The sequence below is a fragment of the Fringilla coelebs genome, assembly GCF_963513975.1.
Source record: "Fringilla coelebs genome assembly, chromosome: 5".
NCBI classification, from domain to species: Eukaryota; Metazoa; Chordata; class Aves; order Passeriformes; family Fringillidae; genus Fringilla; species Fringilla coelebs.
In genome coordinates, this window is record NC_140033.1 from 2,115,037 (window position 1) to 2,135,782 (window position 20,746).

Here is a 20,746-nt window from a genome sequence, read left to right on the forward strand (position 1 = left end):
CTCTGATGGCTTTTGATAACTGAGTTTTTTGTGTGTATCTGCCATCTCATCACCTGTGACCAGCTGGTCAAACTTGGGTAACTTTTCTCATAAAAAGCACATGAAAAATCCTTCTCTTGAGTAATGCAGATGGGAGCTGAGAGAATATTCTGCCCTGGTTTGCAAAGCCAGGTGTCTGCTAAGGAAGGCAGGAGCCTCCCCTTAAATGGAAAATGCAAACCCCCTCCCTCTGAATTGTTGTAATTTTGAAATGAAGGGGCTCTCAGGGAAAGATATGGGAATAGGAATAACAGAAAGAAAATTAAAATACAAATGCAATAGTACAAACAAGAAACCAGCCCAGTGTCAGAGTGAGCAGAGCAGTCCCTGTCCCCTGTGTGCCAGGGTGGGGGCACAGCCCCATCCCAGGGGGGCTCAGCCCTCCTGCAGTGCCAGCTGTGGCTCTGCTGCAGCAGGATCCTGCACAAGGGGGGAGTTTTCCTCTGCAGCTGCAGGGCTGCTGGAGATGGGCCTGCTCTCCCTCTGGGAATGCAGGGCAGGAGAAAGCTGCTCCTCTGGGAATGCAGGGGGCAAAGGCTGCTGTGCTGTTCCAGGGCAGATTGTATCCAGGTAGGAATGCTTGGCTCCTGCCCTGGGCGCAGCATCTCCCCATGGGATGGTGGAATTGGATCAGCCCTGCAGGGACACTCAGTGGCCATGGACAGCAGAGATCTGCTGGAGGGAGGATGGGCTGTGGGAGAGAGAGAGAAAACTGCCCCATGGACAGAGAGAACTGCCCCAGCTCTGACAGATGGGGACAGAACACACAGCCCCACTAACATCTTTCAACCTGGGAATGAGTGGTTGGATTCTGTTCTCTGTGGCTCACCAGGCTCCAGAGGATGTGACATTTTATCTGTCACCAGCTGAACAACTGATTGCAGCCTCTGTTTGTGCCATCCTCATCTGTTTGGAGGAGTCTTTCCAAAAATCAGCTGTAAATCAGCTTTGGCTCCGCCCTGGTGCACAGGGTTGCTCTGTGATGAGTTATTAAAGTTGTAGCCATTCGATTTTTTTATTTGTTGTTTTGTTGTGCTTCAAGGAGGGTCTGGAGATAACTGCTCATCACTCTGGGGTTTCATTGATGCTCTGAGTGCTTCTCCCCAACCTTTATTTTTTGTCCTGTCTCAGCAGTACATTACAGAAATGATGAGCTCTTAGTAAACCTGGAGTAGAGAGTTGGTGCAGAACAAATTCACCCGTGAAATGTAAAGTGAGAGAAGAATGAAGAAGAGTATTGGACAAGAAGCCTTTGGGAAACTGCAAACCAAAATTGTTATATTAAAATCAATACTGGAGCTTGACCTTTCTGTGCTAGTGGATACTCTAAAACTTCCTATTGATTCCTGGTGTAATGACATGTTTATTCCAGTTTCCTGGCACAGGTGTGGAGAACAAGGGGGAAAATAAAATTATGGATTTCTTTACAATATTCATTTTATATTTCAGTGAGTTAAAGGTATGAGGAGCATCTTAATGTATCTTTAGTTTATATGGGGAGCTAAATAGTTGTGGTGAAAATTTCTTCTAAGCATTCTTTTCCTCCCAAATGATTATTTTCTTTTCCCAAGTAATCAGCTATGTTGAATTGGGAAACCTGCTTTTTGGTGTAGGATTGTCCTCAAGGGGAGCAAAAAGCTCCTTTTAGGAAATAGTTATTTTGTCTTCTGCCACAGGGACGTGTTGGTATTGTTTGGATTAAGTGGGAAAAGAGTCTGGAAAACTCCATTTTCTCTGCTGCTGACAGTCAGAGGAAAAGCTGGGAATACTCTAAAGGAGGAAAAGTGATGATAATTGTTTTGACTTGGGATAGCTCAAAAATAAGAGTTTAATATCTCCTGGCAAGAGAAGCTGCACTGCTTTGGTAAAACCTGAGATCCCAACAGATAATCACATTGAGTAAAGCAAGGGGATTTTATAGGGGAAACTGATTCTATAAAAATTTAAAATAAACCCTTTTTCCTTCTGTTGGAGTTCTGGATGCTGAGAATTTGGGACTTTCTGTGCTGCCAGGCTCTGACCCCAAGAGAACACTGCACTGACCTGAGGCCCTGGAGAAGCTTCCAGAATGGAATGATGGAGCTGGGGTTGTGGGTGTGCAGTTTGAACAGAAGTGTGTGACACCACAGGCTGGGAAACTCAGAGTTTAAGGGTTTGGAATGCAGGAATGGATATAAAGCAGGATGGAGGCTTTGGGGCAGTGCTGCTCCTTCTTCTCCACCTTCTTCTCCAGGGGTTTGGGTGGTATTTTGTAATTAGAAAAATCTGCATTGTGGACTTTGAGTCAATAGTTATTAAAAGTGAAATAATTTAAGTATCACTTCTTAATTAAATGATTTAACCTTAAAAGACCTTATAACAAAAGATTCTGAACCATTTTGTACCTTACTAATGAAGAACTGCAGAACTCACAACCTATAAAACTATAACATAAATAAGAAATACTAAACCTAAATAAGAAATTATAACCACCTAAATCTAAACACAAACTATGGCCTCAAATACCTTCAATCCCAACCTCAACAAAAGAAAAACCCCAAGCCCCAACATTTAATTGATTGTATGAAGATAATAATATTATTATGAATAATTATTATTAATTAATTATATTATTATATCCTATAATTGTATTGTATCATTATATATAATGTTATCTATTCTTATGATATGATATAATGATAATGATAATGATGATGATGATGTTGTTAGGAGGAACCTAACTGTAATAATAACTTTAAAACTAAAAGTTTTTAAAAACCCCTTGGAGTGCCAAAGGTCCCTTTCAGCCTCAAGGCTGTGGAGATTTTGGCCTCACATCCCACCTTGAGTTCCTCTTGTTTTTCCTTCCCAGCCATTCAATCTCTCCAATATTTTTTCCCCTCTCTTAGCAGACACTTCCCTTGTCTGATCTCACACTCAGCAAAAGATTTGGACTCAGATGTTTATATTGTTATTTATATTACAGTCTTTAGAAGCTGTGAGTTCTGTAGTATTTAATAATTTAAAAATGGAGACATATTTCTTTTTTTATTAGGTTTTTTAAGGATAAACTATAATTAAGAAAGGATCTTTAAATTATTTTTACTTTTAACCTAATAACTAACTACTTGTGTCTCATAATGTGGATTTTTAAATTTAATTGTACAATATTATTTAAACTCATGAAGAAGAAGGTAAAGAAGAAGGACTAGTTTTGTTTTAAAACTTCCATCTTGTTTTCTATATATTATTATATTCCAAAACTTTAAGCACTAAATTTTTTATTAGGTGATATTATACACTTTTATTTAAACTATACACCCATAATTTTAGTTTTATCATTCAGTTTTGCAAGGTTTTTTTTACAGCTTTAGGTCAAATGCAGTGTTCTCTTGGGGGTCAGTGTCTATCAGTTTAGAAAGTCTAAAATTCTCAGCAGTCAGGGTTCCAACAGGTGCCTTTTTGGGCAGGCAGCTCTTCAAAGCAGGGAAGTTCAGTGTGTGATTTTTACCTGCAAAATGCCAAGGAAGCATAAAAATGTTTATGAAGTTTGGAAGTATCAACTGCCTTAGAAGCCTGTTGAAGTTTTATTGCTTTCTGTGAAAAAAGGTATTGTGTTCAGAAGGAAAAAGGTGTTTGGCAATGGCAGAGTTACTCTCCAAGGTTTCCTGCTCTGATTCTCCATTAATACCATTATGTCTGGCTCTCAGGATATGGCGAGATGAATCTTGGAGATGGGAGGTGGAAATTGGAGAAAGCAGAGCTATAATTCACTCCTGCCTTTATAAACCCCAATTTTCAAGGGCTTATTTTTCACATGGATTTTAAAACCTGCCATCTCAGCTGACAACTTGGATACCGAGCTTCATCTTGATCAGTTTATTTCTAGGAGAGATGGGAAAATGACTTGGAGCTAGAGAGAGAGCATCCACAAAAATAATCCTGCTTCATAGTTTCAGATTCAGGTAGGAAAGAGGAAAACTATTCCCCCCCTGGCAATTTTAAACAAACCTTTGCTTTCAAACTGCTGAGCTCTTTCATTTTGAAAAGCAGCAAATGAGCAGCAGAGAAACACTTAAAAATAGTAATAATAATAATGATACTAATAAAAATTTTTCTAACTGTCACTTCATTTTAATGGATAATTAATGTTGTCATAATTCCAGGACTGCTGTTGCAGATCCCCAGGGGAAGGATATTAAGTTGGAAAGTAATTTCAGGTGGAGTTTTGTGGCTAGTGAAACATACACAAATTATGTAAAGCAGTTTTACAATTCTAACTCGGGTTCTCCGTGCCCCTCTGGCATAAAAGTGGGAATTTGCTCATCTGTTTTGTCTCTATATAATACTGATCTAAATGCACCTATTTTTAAAGCAGTGGCTTTATTATGAAGTGTAATTAAAAATCGCCTCAAACAACCTTCCCCCCTTTCTACTCACCCCTCCTCCTTCCAACACCAAACACTGCCCCAAAAACACTCCCACAACTCAGGAATCTCCAAGAAAACTCAACCATTGACAAGAGTCACTGTCCTTGTTGCTCTGAGTGTTCACAAGCTGTCCACGGAAGTGCTGTTGATAAATTGAATTAATTGGAGTAAGTTGAGTAAATAACTGAGATTTGAAATGAGTCCTGGATCTCCTGATCAAGGCCTGGCACATAAAATCACGTGGCCATTAGCAGGGATTTTTCCTTTGACAGATGTTGGGCTGGGGTTGGAAGGCAGCTGGGAAGGGGAGAGGGATAATGAGGGTGTTCTGCTGGATGGTGTGGCTTGGACTGAGAGTTTGGGTGATGTGACAAGTCTGCTGTTTGAAACAGGGCGACTGAGGCACTGATGGTTATGTGGGATAAGGTGAAAAATACTCTTAAAATTGTATTTTCAGTGTTTGCTTGAGTTTGAGAACGGGCATGGAATCATAGAATCATGGGATGGTTTGGGTTGGGAAGGACCTTCAAGATCATCTCATTCCATAGGGGCCAGGGGCACCTTCCACTATCCCAGGCTGCCCCAAGCCCAGCCTGGCCTGGGACACTGCAGGGATGCAGGGGCAGCCCCAGCTGCTCTGGCAATCCCAGCCCAGGCAGGAATTCCTCATTGCCAAGATCCCATCCATGGCTGCCCTCTGGCAGTGGGAGCCATTCCCTGGGTGCTGTCCCTGCAGGCCTTGTCCCCAGTCCCTCTGCAGCTCTCATGGAGCTCCTTCAGGCCCTGGAATGTGCTGGAAGCTCTCCCTGGAGCCTTCCCTCCTCCAGGAGAACATTCCCAGCTCTCCCAGCCTGGCATTGGATCCATCTCCTCTCCAAGACATTCATGGCCCCAGGGGCTTCACTTGGAATCTCAGGAAAGCATGAAGGGTCTCCCTTCCCATCTCCTCTCTTTTCTCTCCCCATTTTCCATCAAAATCCCTGGGGATGGATTCTGAGTGTCCCAAATCCCAGAGTCCCAGAGCAGTTTGGGTGGAAAGGGAGCTCAAAGCTCATTCCAGGGACACCTCCCCTATCCCAGGGTGCTCCAACCCTTCCTGGGACACTGCAGGGATGCAGGGGCAGCCCCAGCTGCTCTGGCAATCCCAGCCCAGGCAGGAATTCCTCATTGCCAAGATCCCATCCATGGCTGCCCTCTGGCAGTGGGAGCCATTCCCTGGGTGCTGTCCCTGCAGGCCTTGTCCCCAGCCCCTCTGCAGCTCTCCTGGAGCCCCCTCAGGCCCTGGAATGTGCTGGAAGCTCTCCCTGGATCCTTCTCCTCTCCAGGGGAGCACCCCCAGCTATCCCAGTCTGGCTCCAGCCCTGGAGCAGCTCCATGGATTCCTGTGGATTTGTTTCAGCAGCTCCAGGTGCTGCTGCTGTTGAGGGTGCCTGAGCTGGACACAGAACTCCAGGCAGGAGTTCAGCCTAAAGAAAGATCAGAATCCCCTGATCCCTTGCCCTCCTTGTCCCTGCTGTGGAGCACATCCCAAACTCTGTGGGAGTTGTGTGACAGTGAGGGATGGACCAAAGACAAGGGAGGAGTTACTGGGATGGGAAAAGGTCGGTGCCAGCTCAGGGATCAGTGCTGGAATCACTTCCCTGTTCTCAGCACTGTGTATAATGAATCAAGGGCTAATTTATATTCATGTATGGCAAATGTTAAGGAGGAGCAGTCACCCTGAGGAAGAAGTGCATATGGAGTAAAGCGATGGAGTTCTCATTAAATTTAATAATGAGGAGTTCAAGCATAACTGCTCAGAAGTGTGATCCCTTCCCTCTTCTGCCTGTGCCACTGTCACCAGAGCTCCTGGTCACTTGTGATGGATTTGTCAGAGGGTTTTAATGGTGCTGGGTCTGGTGAGTAAAGTGGGGCCAATTTGGGTCCCTGCCATCACATTTGACTGGTTTTGCACTAAGGCCTCGTGAAATGATGATAAATCTGGGTTTGATGAGACGTGCGAACCTTTTGGAGTTCATAAATTCCCATGATTGTAAAGCTTCAGCATTCTGGGTTTGGATTCAGAATCTTGAAATATCTTTGAGGTTGGAAATTCCTTTAAGATGGAATTCAAGCATGAATCCAGCACTGCCAAGCCACCACTAAACCACATCCCCAAGTGCCACATCTTCAAGTTGTTTAAATCCCTCCAGGGATGGGGACTCCAACACTCCCTGGGCAGATGTGCCAGGGCTGGACAGCCCTTCCCATGAAGAAATGTTCCCAATATCCAAGCTAAACCTCCTCTGGCACAGCTTGAGGCTGTTCCCTCTCCTCCTGTAGCTGTTCCCTGGGGTTAGATCCCAAATCCTCCCCTGGCTGTCCCCTCCTGTCAGGCAGTTGTGGAGAGCCACAAGGTCTCTCTTGAGCCTCCTTTTCTCCAGGCTGAGCAATAGGAGCACCAAAAATTTGAAAGCAGAATATCCTTATGACACCATGGCTTTCATGTGCAGAAAAATGATATTTTCTGTTAATATTAATAGTTGTTAATAATATTTTTATATGATTTGAAAGGTTTAAAAGTGAAATTTTAGACCAGTTGTTAAGAATGTGGTTGCTGCTAATGTTAGGAACAGCTCCTGTCACTTGTGCTGTGCAAACTCTTATGTGAGTGGAGAATAATGTTTTTAATGAGTGAACAGTGGTAGAAACTTCAGTTTTGAAGAACATTTTTGTGTTTTCTGTGTCTTGACCTCCCAGATAATTTGTTTTCCTTTCTCTGTCCTTCATTATGTGTTTGGAAAATCAGATGAACTTGAGGTAATTTCCTCTACTTTGCAGACAGGTGAGATGGAGACAGAGAAATCTCCATTTCACACCTCTCAGAGCTCAGCTTGGAGATGTTTTCCTGACTTCTCTCACATCCTTTCAAATCCCTCGGCAGCTTCGCCAATTTCCAGCCGTGGCTTTCCTTGGCGCATCCCGCCTTCCGCTCATGAAATATTGAAACTCAGCCCTCACAGCCATCATTCACTCATTAATATTGCAGCCTGCCCTAAACACATTGCTCAAAACATTTTGGAACCTCCTGTGAGTCCGTCAGGAGGAATTAAGGAGCTTGTTGAGGTCCAAGAAAGCAGAAAACCTCATGAATCCTCTTCATGTTGTATCATCTCCAGTTGGAGTGAGTTTTTGGGTTCCATATTGAATGATACCTCATTAAATTTTTCCCTGATTCATAGTGGACAGGATGATTTTCCTGACAGTGGACTTTGGAACAGGGAGTATTTTGATTTTTGCTTGCTTGGAAGTAATGAAAAATGACACAGTTCATGCTTTAGGCTTGAGTGAGTTTATGGTGGAACGTCACAGATCCATCAGATTGTGTAGCTTGGAGACTGTAATAAAGATAAAACAACTGGCAAGTAATCACTGCCCTGAAAAAATAGCAAAAAGGAAATGCTTAGCCTTTGATAGTGTAATAAATTTCCAATATCTGAAAATAAGGGCTGGAAATGACAAATCACTGCATTTTTCTAAGAGTATTGTTTGCCAGTTTTAGATTTCTGTGGATTCTTGATTAATGGAGAATAAACCCTGAAGTGGCCATCAGAGCACAAAACTAATATTTTTCAGCTTTTCTCAGTGTGTTGCTGTTGTCTCTGAATTAAAAGGTGCTTTTTCCTTAATTAACATCTGCAGGTGTTTTTCAAGAACAACAGAAATGGATATTTTGAAGTAAACAAAAGAGGGAGTTCTTGTGGATTTAGAATTAAATTACTCATCTTGTTATTGTGGCTAACAGGGGTCATGCTGGGCATGAGGAGAGTCCTGGGCCATAAATCCACATGGCAAAATTAACAATTTGCTTTTCTTGAACTTAATTAAAAACTAGATGTGAAAAGGATGGAAACCACTTGGAGTGCAGGAAAGTTTTATCAGTCTTTTTTTTTTTTTAAGAGTGTATTTTTGTTTTTCTTGTGATAGAGAAAACTCCTTGGTCCTCAGAGATTGTTTCTTGTTTGGGTCTTAAATTTCTATTTCTGTGTTTCAAATTCTAATTGGAAAGTGGAGCCAGTTCTATATTTGGCTTCTCTTATCCTGTTGGACTTTATATGATGGTTGTCAGTTATTAATTTAAAGTTGTGATTTAATTGAGAAATTATTTTTCCTCCTATTTTGCTTCGTGTTATTATGTTGTTATTACTTGATTTTCAGGGATGTGGGTTAAGTGTTTCAGTCTGTTTTAGATCATGCATTGAAGTATTTGATAAATTCACAGGTAAATTCTCTTGTGCTTAATCTTTCATGTAGGACTTTCATAGTTCAAAAGCTGTGCAATAACAAATGCCACTAAAATCCCACATTCCCTGCTCTTCCAGAAAGAAAAGAGAGGAATAAAAAGCTGGAATGCAGAAGCAGAAATGTTATTTTGGTGAAGTATTTTCCATTTGGTGTGAATCTGTTCTAGAGAAAAGGTTGCAATGGGTGGTTTGATCACATGGATTTTCTTTCTGTACCTCCAGCCCATATCTCAAAAAATCTGAATCAACAAAAACTGGCTATTTATTTGTATTTTAAATAAATTTTAATTTTTAAATATTTATATATATTTTTATATCTAAGAGTGTATTCCAGATTTTTTTTTTGGTTGTTTTTGTGTGATTGCTCCTTGAGGTGACGTGGTGGCTTTGTGTTCAACGTGAGCCAAATCTGATTTAGAGGTGGAATGTACTGCAAACATTATTTTGATTAAAGTGACTTCAGGACTAAAACAGTCCAAAATTTGTCTTGCAGTGGAGCCTGAATATGACAACGTGATAACAAAAATACTCAAATTCTTGTTATGCCCCTCTGACAGGAATAAATCTTCTGAGATCCCTAAATCCTGGCTGATTGGTTTGTCAGGATTTACCCATCCTCTTACAAAAAAATACAGAGATATAAATTTTCTTCGCAGCATTAAGTTAAGAGCGTTGAAGTTCTCAATGACAGTGCTGGGGAAAGGCAGGAATTGTTGCTTTTTTTGTGTTGGTTGTGTGCTATAAAGCAGTTGAGAAATGAAATATTGTGAAGTGTTAACGGAGACTTTAACTGGAGCTGCTTCTTAATGCTTGATGTGTGTTTTCCAATAGCACCATGAGAAGTGATTGCCTTGCATGCCACACTTCATTAAATCAGCCACTCCACACTTCTTAAAGCAGTATTTCATAATTATTTAGAAGGATTTTATTCAAAAAGATATCAATTGTGTGGGGAAAATGTATAGCCAGCAGCCTTTTCTGCTGCTTCAGCAGCTTTTTTAACATCCTTTCTGTATAAATGATCAGTGCAGTGCTCTCTGTTGTCTGGAGTTCTGTGCTCAAACACAAGAACCATTAACTTGAGCCTTTATTTCTGCTGTAATTAAAAATGCCACTTGAAAAATTCCTGTGGAATTCCTGGAGTAGTGACAAGTTAATATATATACACACACACACACACATATATATATATATTTTTTTTTACTTTTGCCTAGTTAATATAATTTATAGATAATAATATAATTTATTACTGTAGATCCAGCTGATGTTTGCCTTTATTTGGTACATGCTGAATGCCAGGAAAATGAATTTGTAATGCCAAGGAAAAAAACCCTACTGGAGGTTGATGCAGGCGAATGTTTGCGATCAGCGGGATCTGCAGAGTGTTTGTTTCATTAAGCTCCTACAAGCCACCCAATTATGGAACTCAAATAAATGAAAATGACTTCAAAATCCCGCTTATTTTGTTAAAAAACTCTGCTGAATTTCAATCAGTTGAGATGGCAGTTTAGGAATATTGTTTTGGGAGTCAAAACTGCCCTAAATAAAAGTTTTTTTGAGGAATTGAACATTGTGTTGCGTGATCCCGGTCACACAAATGAGGGTGAGAGATGATAAAAAAGTTTAAATTTTTGCTTGAAGGTGCTGCCAGGAGCAGTCTTGGACATTAAAAAAATCCTTTTTGTCCTAAATAGTATAAAATTTGAGAATGAAATAGTGTTATTTTCTTTTTTGGTAGAACACTCTGCAAGGAAAGGGAAAAGGAGGAAAAAACCAAACAGTAAAATGCATTTTCTTTGACTGAGGTGACCTGAGTGTCTTGATCTAGATTTAAATGAGAGATTAGGAAGAAGATCTAATTTGATGTAAAGAAGAATTAAATGTAAATATCTGAGGGGTTGCCTTATATTGGGGGTTTTGGGTGTTTTTTGTTCATGAGGGTTTTTTTGTTTTTTAATTTCTCAGAGTTTATAATGTGGAAATTTTTGACTGGATTTTTCTGGTACTTTATATGTAAAATATGTTTCATATCTTTTAATTACCCTGCTGTGTACAGCACTATAAAGAAGAGACATTTTTAATGGAAGACCACTTTTAGGAGGTCAAATCCAAGAAGGATGAGGAAGGATCTTCCTTCAGTCTTGGGAAGCATTAAATGCTTTTTGTTGCTCACCAGAAAAAGGTGCTGAGACTGCTATTTTGACACTTTTTTTCCTTTTTAGGCAAAACATGATTTCTCCAATCCAAAAGACAACCAGCATGTTTTGACTGTGCTGTATGAAGGATTGTTATGATTGTATGAAGGATTTGTTATATCAATCCTGCTGGAGTAATTTGGGGGACCTTGGGAAATCACTTAATGGAATTTGGTCCGTGTCTGCATAATCTGACTTTTTTTTTTTTTTTAGCTGGAGTAATTGAAGATGCAGCTTAATAAACTTTTATAAAGATTCCCAGTTGGTTGCTGCATTTCAGAGGGTTTGGAGCTGAGCACTGAAGTAATACATCTTGTAATTGTCTTTTTTCCTCCCTACCTCACTTAAATGTATTCCCTGGGGAAGAATCTAATGTACTCTAATGCTGGTACCTTTTACAAAGTGACCCGACTCATTAGGATTTGTTCTCCAGAGCTCCCTTGACAACAGATAAATGCACTGAGAATATTGAAGCTTCCTCTCCATCACTCTTTCAAAAAAAAAAAGAAAAAAATCTATTTGAAACCCGGCGTTTCATAGCTCCATTACTGCTCCGAGTTCCGTGCTCGGTGTCACAACACGCAGGTTTTATTCACTGAGTGTTCCCATGAAAATGAGACACGGTGTGCTTGTCTCAAGTACTCCATTGATGGTTTCCAATCTATTTATGGCTTGTGACATAGAAACATGGAGAATTTTCTGGGCCTGAAGTTGCCTTTATTAACTCTGTCGCAACAAGTTCGATAACTGTTTTCTCTGTTCCTCTCAGATGGCTGGGAAAGGTTGATGATGGTTCTTCGATCTTCGTGGAGCTTGGGAAATGGATGAAGTCCTTGGGTTTATGGTGTGTTTAGGGAGGAAAGCACTTTCCCAGTGCAGGAAAGTTTTTAGGTGGAAATTGAGTGGCTGCTGGGAAAAGGATTTTCCCAGAAAAATGGTTCCATAAAACCCAGCCAACCAACAGAGTTCTCTGCATCTTACTTAAAAATGTATTTATTGAATCAGTTTTAATTTCTATGATTTAATGAACAGTGATGTCAAAACTTGTAACTTTTGTGTATTCAGATTTTAGTACTTAATTAGAAATAAACTTCTGGATTCTTTCAGTGAATATTTGTATTTAAGTGTCTTAAGAAGCCAAGAGTAAAAAAGCATTGCTGTGACAGCTTTTAAAGCGACTTCTCTGCTTTGAAACAACACTTGGAAAGTAGATTTTGAATTTTCTCTCAGCCTAAATGTCCCTGCACCTCCTTTAGGTTGAAACAAGAACAGATGTACGTTCGGGATGAGTTTGGCAAGCTGCTGGAACGGGAGAGGATCTCCTCAAACGAGCACCTGACTCGAGCCATCCTGCGCGAGAGAGCGGCCACGGAGGAGGAGCGGCAGAAGGCTCAGCGCTTTGTGAGTGCTCAGGTGGTGGGAGGGATGGGAGCTGGGCAAGAAGGTTTCACAGGTATGTGTGCTTGGCAGAAAGGGCTCTGAATGGAGAATTTGAGAGTGAAATAGAGGTGGAAGCAAGTTTTGATGTAGAAGAGTAGATGTGTAAATTGAGGTTTGCTGAGCCAGTCTGATTTATTAAAATTTAGGATATTGATCTAGTACCGATACCCAACTGTGAGGGACAAAGACTCTCTAACAGTTTAGAGCTACAAAGTGTATGTTCATTGTGGGATAGCTCCCAAATACACACTGCCATTTACAGGTGATTACAGAGCCCTTTTATCTATACAAGCATTGAATACCTAAAATACAAATGCATATTCATACCTTTGGTACATCCCATTCCCTGTATGATAATTAGTTCAAAAGCTTTAAGCATGTGTAGTTTGCTCCTTAAAGTGGGTCAGTGGTCCCTTTCATGGGGAAGGGTCCCAAAATGAGGATTTAAATGAAGTCTTCCTCATTCTGACCTTTCTACCTTTTCAATGCAAATATGACAAATGAACCCTTGGTAGAACTCCCATTCCCTGGCTTCAATTGGTTTCAGGACAGAGGAGGCCCACAATTGTCTGATATTCCTAAAAGCTATTTATCAGTTTCTATATTCTTCATTAAAAACCCAGCTAACCAAACACTGTGTTGACAAGCAATCAGTTATTAGTTAACTACTAACTCTTAACTTCATCAAGGCTTACCCATTTATTTTGATTAACTCCAATAAAGCTTATCTCTAACTAAAACTTCAGCTCCTCTAAAATCTCTAAATTCCTTAAAGTTTATGTCTAAAGTCTTGCTAGACAACTAAGAAAGCAAAGGTTATGTCGAGTCTCTGAATGGAGAATTTGAGAGTGAAATAGAGGTGGAAGCAAGTTTTGATATAGAAGAAGAGTAGATGTGTAAATTGAGGTTTGCTGAGCCAGTCTTGCTAGACAACTAAAGAAAGCAAAGGTTGAGTTGGAAAGAGGTTTTATGGCTTAGAGCAAAGGATAAGCTGACCACAAACAAAAAGATGTTTTTACCAAGCAAAAAGATCCAACAGGCAAATAAGCCATGTCCATGTGGCAAGTAGAAAAAAGTTTAGTTATCTGGCTGGTTAATTATCACTTGCTCAGAATATCAAAGTTAGCAGTTGTGTCATCTCGGTTTTGATCCATCTGCCTGGTTCCATCTGGGAAATTTGGAAATATCTGGTGGTTTTTGTTTGTTATCACCAAACAGATATTTTCCATTTCTGCTGTAGCTTGTTCATTCTTTGAAGAGTGTACTCTAAGATTACAAGGAGGAATTTTAAGAATTTTTCACTGCAGGAAAACTGAAAATCAACTTTAAGCTAAACTGTGCCATAGTGACTGATGTGGCTGGAGAGCATGGACCATAATATGGTAATGACAGTGGTTCTGGTAGGCTAGAGGTAAAAGTAAAGGTATTGATTGGTTCTTATGTATGAGATGCTCAGCAAAGAAAAATTTATAATTCAATGTAACCAAAACCAAAGGGTCTCCAGGCCTGCCTGCAGCTGGAGCTGAGAGCTGTAGGTGTGGCTCTGTCACCCACGGCCCTGGACTGCTGTGACATCTTGGGTACAATAAACTGCATTTTGTGTACAATAAACTGCATTTTGTATACAATAAACTGCATTTTGGAGAGCCCTCTGAAGGCTCTTACTCTCAAATATTTACAGAAATCACAGATATTCCAAGCAACTTTCTCCTCAGGCCTGTTAGTAGAAGAGGAGAGCAGATCTCTTCTTTCTTTCTTTTTTTTTTCATGACTAGGTAGCAGCATGTCATTTTATTTTGGTTAAATATCCTTCTTTTAAGGGGTTTTCTGCTTGTTTCCAACTTTGGAACCAACTCAGTGAAAAATTCTGTTTAAAAAGATTCATCTCTCGTTAGAGCTGATGTATTAAACCTTCCTGACAAGGAAATTGGAACATATGGTTGGCTGTTTTCCTCAGCAAACTGACATTATACAGTTCAGTCCATTTCAAATGTCTGACAGATTTATAACTTCCTCTATAGAGTGTTTGCTTGCTGTAGTGAGTCCCTATTGACTCTTCTTTCTAACAATAATCATTATTGTATGAGGTGGGAATATGCTTTAAAAATACAAATATACTTGAGTGTGAATACTAAAGAAATCATTCTTTTCAAGGCAAGAAGTTGAAAATACTTAATGTGGGCATTGCTGTGAAAAGAAATGGGAATTACTTATGGCAGCAGCAACATAAATATTTGTTGGGCTCTCTAAATCTGGAGTAAAATCCAAAGTTTTTAAGGTTTATGGGTTGGTATCTTAGTAATCAATCACTTCAATAAGCAATAGCTTTGTCTGTGCTGTGAGATTTCAAATCAGATGTTCATGTTATTTTTCCAAATCCCAATTTAAAACCAAACCAATTCCACCTCAGTGTTGGTATCTTTTTTTCAGGATTCTTTTTCACCTCCCTGCTAATGTTATTGTTGAAGAATAATTTCAGTGTTGTAAACAAATGTTTAATATTTTGTCATTGTAAAACATGGGAACAAAGGAGAATAGAAAGGAATTATGACCAAGGTACAGCCTTAGTTATATGCCTTAAATCCTTGGATTCTTAATGTTGTGTGGGAGAGATAAGGGTTTTGTGGCCTGGAGCTAATGAGGAGCTGAAGATTTATAATGGAGACTATTATTTGCATAATTACTGGGGGTTTGCATCTTTTTCTCCCTGTTGTGGTGATTTTGGGAAGCACAAGCTGGATTTCTCCTCAGCCAAATGGTTGAGGAATACCATATTATGGATATGAAACTGCTTTATTTTGTTGTTTGGCTGGTTAATTATCACTTGCTTCAGAATATCATATATAAATATATATCACACATATATATTTATATATATATATAAATTTAGCAGTTGTGTCATCTCGGTTTTGATCAATCTTCCTGGTTCCATCAGGGAAATTTGGAAATACCTGGTGGTTCTTGGGTGCAGGTTTGTTATGCCCACTGCAGATCTGCCATTTCCACTGTAGCTTGTTCATTCTTTGAAGTGGGTACTCTAAGATTACAAAATGGCAAGAAGGTTTTGCCTGTTTTCTTAAAAATAAAAATATTGAGTAATTCTCACCTTCCCCTAAGTCAGCTCCTTTATTTTTCTTTAACTGGCCAGATTTTATTTTTTTGGCTTTATTGCTTACCCTACCTGAGCATTTCTTTCCTGTATCAAAGCTGAATTCAAAATCTGTACCACAGGGAAATGCATTTCTGTGTATCCCTTGTCAGGATGCTTGAGAAATTCCTTATTATGGATATGAAACTGCTTTAATTAGTTATCTGGCTGGTTAATTATCACTTGCCTCAGAATATCAAAGTTAGCAGTTGTGTCATCTTGGTTTTGATCAATCTTCCTGGTTCCATCTGGGAAATTTGGAAATACCTGGTGGTTCTTGGGTGCAGGTTTGTTATCCCCACTGCAGATCTGCCATTTCCACTGTAGCTTGTTCATTCTTTGAAGGGTTTACTCTTCATATTGCAAAATAGCAAGAAGGTTTTGTCTGTTTGTTTCCTTAAAAATGAAAATATTGAGTAATTATTTTCCTTTAATTGGCCAGATTTTATTTCTTTGGCCTCACTCTTTACTCCAACCTGTGCATTTCTTTCCTGTATCAAAGCAGAATTCAAAATCTGTACCACAGGGAAATGCATTTCTGGGTATCCTTTTTCAGGTACTGTGAAGAATTCTGTGTTCTAGTAAACTGCTGCAGCAGGTCTGTATTTTATGGAGCCCAGATTTGATTTGTCAGACTCTTCTTGGAGAAAAACAAAAGTGTTCCTGAAGTGTCAGTAGCAAAATAAATTCCTTTGCTGCTGCTAAATTGTTCAAATAGTCCAATGGGAAAGAAATTATGGTGAGAAAGGAAGAATTTGAGTTTTCCTTTGTAAAGGGTGCTAATTCAGGTTTTAATAAATAGATGTAAAATGAAGTCACATTTCCCATTCTTGAAGAATTTTACTACCAGCTGCTGCTTATTATCTCAGAAAGAAGAAATTTATAGTGTGATCCCAAAAGTTAGAATTAGCTTTTTATACAAATGAGGGGGGGATTAAAGGATGAATTGATGTGTTAATACCTGGAATACTTTTGTGCTGTGACATGTCCCAGGAAGTGCCCTCAGTTCAGGGGGGCTGGCAGGTGGCTGGTGGGATGTCAGCTCCTGCAACAACACATTTTGGGGTGATCCAAAGGCTTGCAAAGCAGTAATCCTGACACTGGTGCCAGCAAAAGTAGAAATTATTGTTCAGAGTGGCAATTCCAAACCCTGGAAATCCCTTGTGGGGTCAGTGTGAGGATTTAATCAACTCTTGGTGCTTAACTCAGCAGAAATTAAGGCAGCTGCTGTCGATTCCTGGAGCGTTCCTTGAAACGCCACTGACTGGGAGCATTTTGGACACAGCCTGGCTTTCCTTATCCCACAGATTTGGGATTTCCTTCTCCCACAGACCTGGGATTTCCTTATCCCACAGATTTGGGATTTCCTTATCCCACAGATTTGGGATTTCCTTATCCCACAGACCTGGGATTTCCTTATCCCACAGATTTGGGATTTCCTTATCCCACAGACTTGGGATTTCCTTATCCCACAGATTTGGGATTTCCTAATCCCACAGATTTGGGGTTGTGTTTTGGAAAAATGCTGCTCTCCAGGTGCTGGGGAGGTCTTGGATCTACTGTGGCTTCTCCCTTCTCTCTGGCTGGGGGATATTTGATCCTGGAATGAGCTGAACCTGGGAAGAATGAGGTGGGGAGGCCCTGGCAGAGTTTTCCTGGAGAAGCTGTGGCTGCTCCATCCCTGAAGTGTCCAAGGATTGGCCTTGGAGCAGCCTGGGGTAGTGGAAGGTGTTCCTGCCCATGGCAGGGGGTGGAATGAGATGATTTTTCAGATCCCTTCCAACCCAAACCATTCTATCATTCTGAGATTATCTTTTTTTTTTTTTGTTCTTCTCTCTGCTTTTCCCCTGTCTTCAGGGCTGTTTCCTGGCTGTTTTCAGGGCTCCCTGTACATCAGGGTTGGCTGCTTTGATAGTGAAGAATTTCTTTCTTTTCTTCTTTTCAGTTGTGTCAGTGCAGATATGAGCTGAGCCATCCTGGAGCCCTTTCCAAATGCAGCCAATCTGCTTTACAACAACTCCAAAAGCAGCTCTACTAAAGAAATTGCAGAGTCTGTGTGGAGGGCAATTGTCAGGGGGGCAAAATGAGAACTGCTTGAAGTGGCCTTGCCACCAGACTGGGTGGTTTTGTACCTTTAGCTTTGCTCACTTTGGAATTGTGACATTTGCAAACATCTCAGTGTGATTTCATCAAAGGACAAAGTGCATTGTGCTTGAAGTCAAGAGCTGCAGCTGGTTAAAAATACTTCTTTTTTTCCACACACTCTTAGTGTGGATATGATGGTTTTTTCTGCCCATTTCTTTTGAAAAAGGACTTCAGAATAAATCAAATCTTTTATTCCAGTACAGCCATAAAAAATTTTGAGGGTGGTGTGGTTCTCTGCAGCAAAGGGTGGAGCTGAAGGTCCTTAGGATGGCTTCAAGAATATTTGAATTATATTTCATCACTTAGACCTGTTCTCTGCCATATTTATTATGGGAGATTTTTGCTGCAAATCTCAAAATTGGGCCTGGTTGAGTTGGGCACAATCTTGTAGAGTGCCTTTCAATGTGGTGGCTTTGCCATAAATAGTTTATTGATGTTCCATCACTTGATTCATTATGAAAGTCAGGGTGAGATGAGGAGAATATGGAGTAGAAAATCAATAGTTATCCAAAGTGCAGAGGACCTGTTGTATTTCCATCTCCTAATAATGACCTGGAGTGTACTGTGAACACATTTGCTCCTCTGTCTGGACTGAAACGAGTTGTCATTAGAAGCCTTTATGTTAGAAAATGGTTTTATTGAGCTGCCAATGACATTAAAGTCTCATTTCCCTTTGAAGAGGCACAGAAATATTGTTCTGTTCATGTGCTGTAACCAGAACATTAAAATTTGATTATTGCTATCATTAGAAGTCTGTATCCATACTAATGCAATTACATCTATTTGTTCATGTGTTGTTCCAGGCTTTCATTGAAGCACCTGGTTGAGAGTGAAATCTGGTGGTGCTGAGGAATCTCATTGTTGTGTAAATTACTTTCTGCACAAGAAGTTCTATCAAAAAATTCCTCGCTCAAAAAAAATCAATCTGGTAGAAGTATCTTTATATTAAAAAGCACTTTTTTTTTTTTTTTTTGCACTTTAGGTCACTGTGATAATCAGATTATTGGAGATTTTTTTTTTTCCCTGGTAGAATCCTATTTGAGATGTGAAGTTCTTTTACTTGTCTGAGCCCTGAAATCAATAGACAAAATACATTCCTGGCCATATCAGAGCTGAAATGTGTTGAGTTATGTGAGGAGGAAATCTGACCTGTTGTCATAATTGAATACAGGTTGTTAAAATGGAATCTTCTGCTCCTCTGTGCCTGAACTGGTTTGGTGTTTTCCCCATCACCCTGGGGTGACTGGTCCCAGTCAGTGCTGGGCAGTGACCTCCCCTTTGGGGTGCATTTATTTTTCCTGTCCTCAATTCATTAACTCTGTCATGAGGATGTTTCCTATTTTCCATAAACAGATTAAATCCTGACCCTTCCTGCTCCTTCCAACCAGGCCTGGACAAACCATATTTTAAGGATGACTTCACTAGGAAATACCAGGGGGAAGAATTAAATGAGTTAAGGCATTAGTTCTCAGGAGAAGAGTCTGTTTACAAACCTGCAGTATTTATTACATACCTCATTTAGCTCATTCATCATTTTAATAGAAAAATGAATCTTTTTAGATGATTCTGAAATAATTTGAGGTAAACTACACAGCCTGAGGCTAAACAGGATTGCTTGGCGCAGGGAGGGCTTTTGGAGGAGTAAGCACGAGCAGAGACTGTAATTCACAATTTATGGCAGTAAAAATACTAAAGGTTCATATTTGAACATGAGATTTAAGGTTTGGGAAGCACATGGTACAAAATTAAACCTACTGACTGTTGTTTTGTCTCTTGTTCCTCAGTTTTTTAATTTAGCAAGTAGAAATTTTTCATGAAACCTCATTGAAAGTGGAGATTTGGGGAGTTTTACTCACAAAATCTTATTTAGTCCTACACACGTGGTTATTTTTGTGATGTTTTTATGGTTTGGAAGTAGCAGTTTTGTTGCAGCAAAAACTCTTTTTCCTATGGACAAACCTGGATTTGGTTGTTCCTGTCATAGAAGGCAGGAGGAAGAATGTATTTTGGAAATTGAGGATGAGATCTGTCTTTTTTGGTGTTTCTTTTTGGGGGAAAGCAGTTTGGTTGTTTTTTAGGGAAGGAAGTGAGCTATAATGAGCAAGACATTTTTTATTTGGAATATACACAATTCTACTGCACTGACTGCACTCCAATTCCTTGGAATAAACAGAATATTGCTCCTTTGGTTTATGTCTCTCCTGGCACACATTCCTTCTTCCTCTCCCTCTTTTTTGGCATTTCTACTACAGCACTAAAAGGTTTGGGGTAGAAATTCAGGTTTTTGGGGTAGGTCTTTTAGGGGATCTTAAACAGGTGATGTGAAACTACTGTGTGAACAAGAAGCTCTTGCTAAGCAAATAAAGTTGATGATTTTCTCCCCAGTAAGAACAGGGGCTGCCTGTCACATCTTTGCAAATCATGAATGATTTTCTGATCTGGCCTTGAAGAAGTGAAGGCCCATTTGGTTGAATTAATTAATTAATAAGTGAACAGTTTTCCCTCCACCTTGATGGAGGAAAATGATAAAAAGGATTTAAAATAACCTGTGGGTGGTGCTGGAGTTGGAATCCCAGTATGATTTGTCACATAAACTGGTAAATAAATGTTTTATTTCCTCTGTGAAATTGCCATGAAGGGTCTGGGAACCACAAGTTGCCTTTTCCTGGGTCCCTCTTCTGTCCCTTTACAACATCCATGCTGACATTCAAAATATTTGTTTCAGTGGAACAAAAGAAATAATTTTCTCCTTCCTTCAGCATTTCACTTGGCAACATGGTTACAGATGTATTTTTTATAATTTTTCTGTGTAACAGTTAATGGCTTTTTTTTTCCTCCGTGTCAAAGTTTGACAGACAGGAAAACCACGGTAAAATGAGAATTTTGAAGGCAAGCAAAGTACAGAAAAGGAGCATTTATTCTCTTTAAGCTTTCTTTTTGAATGGTGAATGTGTTTTGATAGTCAAGCAGCATTTAAAGCATGTTATTTTTTAATTCTTATATAGCAAACCCCAAGATATTTGACTGAAGCAAAATTAATCACTGTGTTATTTCGGCATTCAGATGAAGATCTAGTGCTTTACAAAG

General features: G+C 39.8%; 1 protein-coding gene across 1 annotated transcript in view; it reads left to right on the forward strand.

Annotated features, from left to right (window-relative positions):
- The window catches only part of CHCHD3 (coiled-coil-helix-coiled-coil-helix domain containing 3), a 140,930-nt gene that overhangs the window by 25,741 nt on the left and 94,443 nt on the right, over positions 1-20,746 (forward strand). The window contains exon 4 of the mRNA XM_084205887.1: positions 12,183-12,327. Coding sequence (XP_084062013.1) covers positions 12,183-12,327 — 145 coding nt within the window. The remainder of the gene's footprint in view (positions 1-12,182; positions 12,328-20,746) is intronic.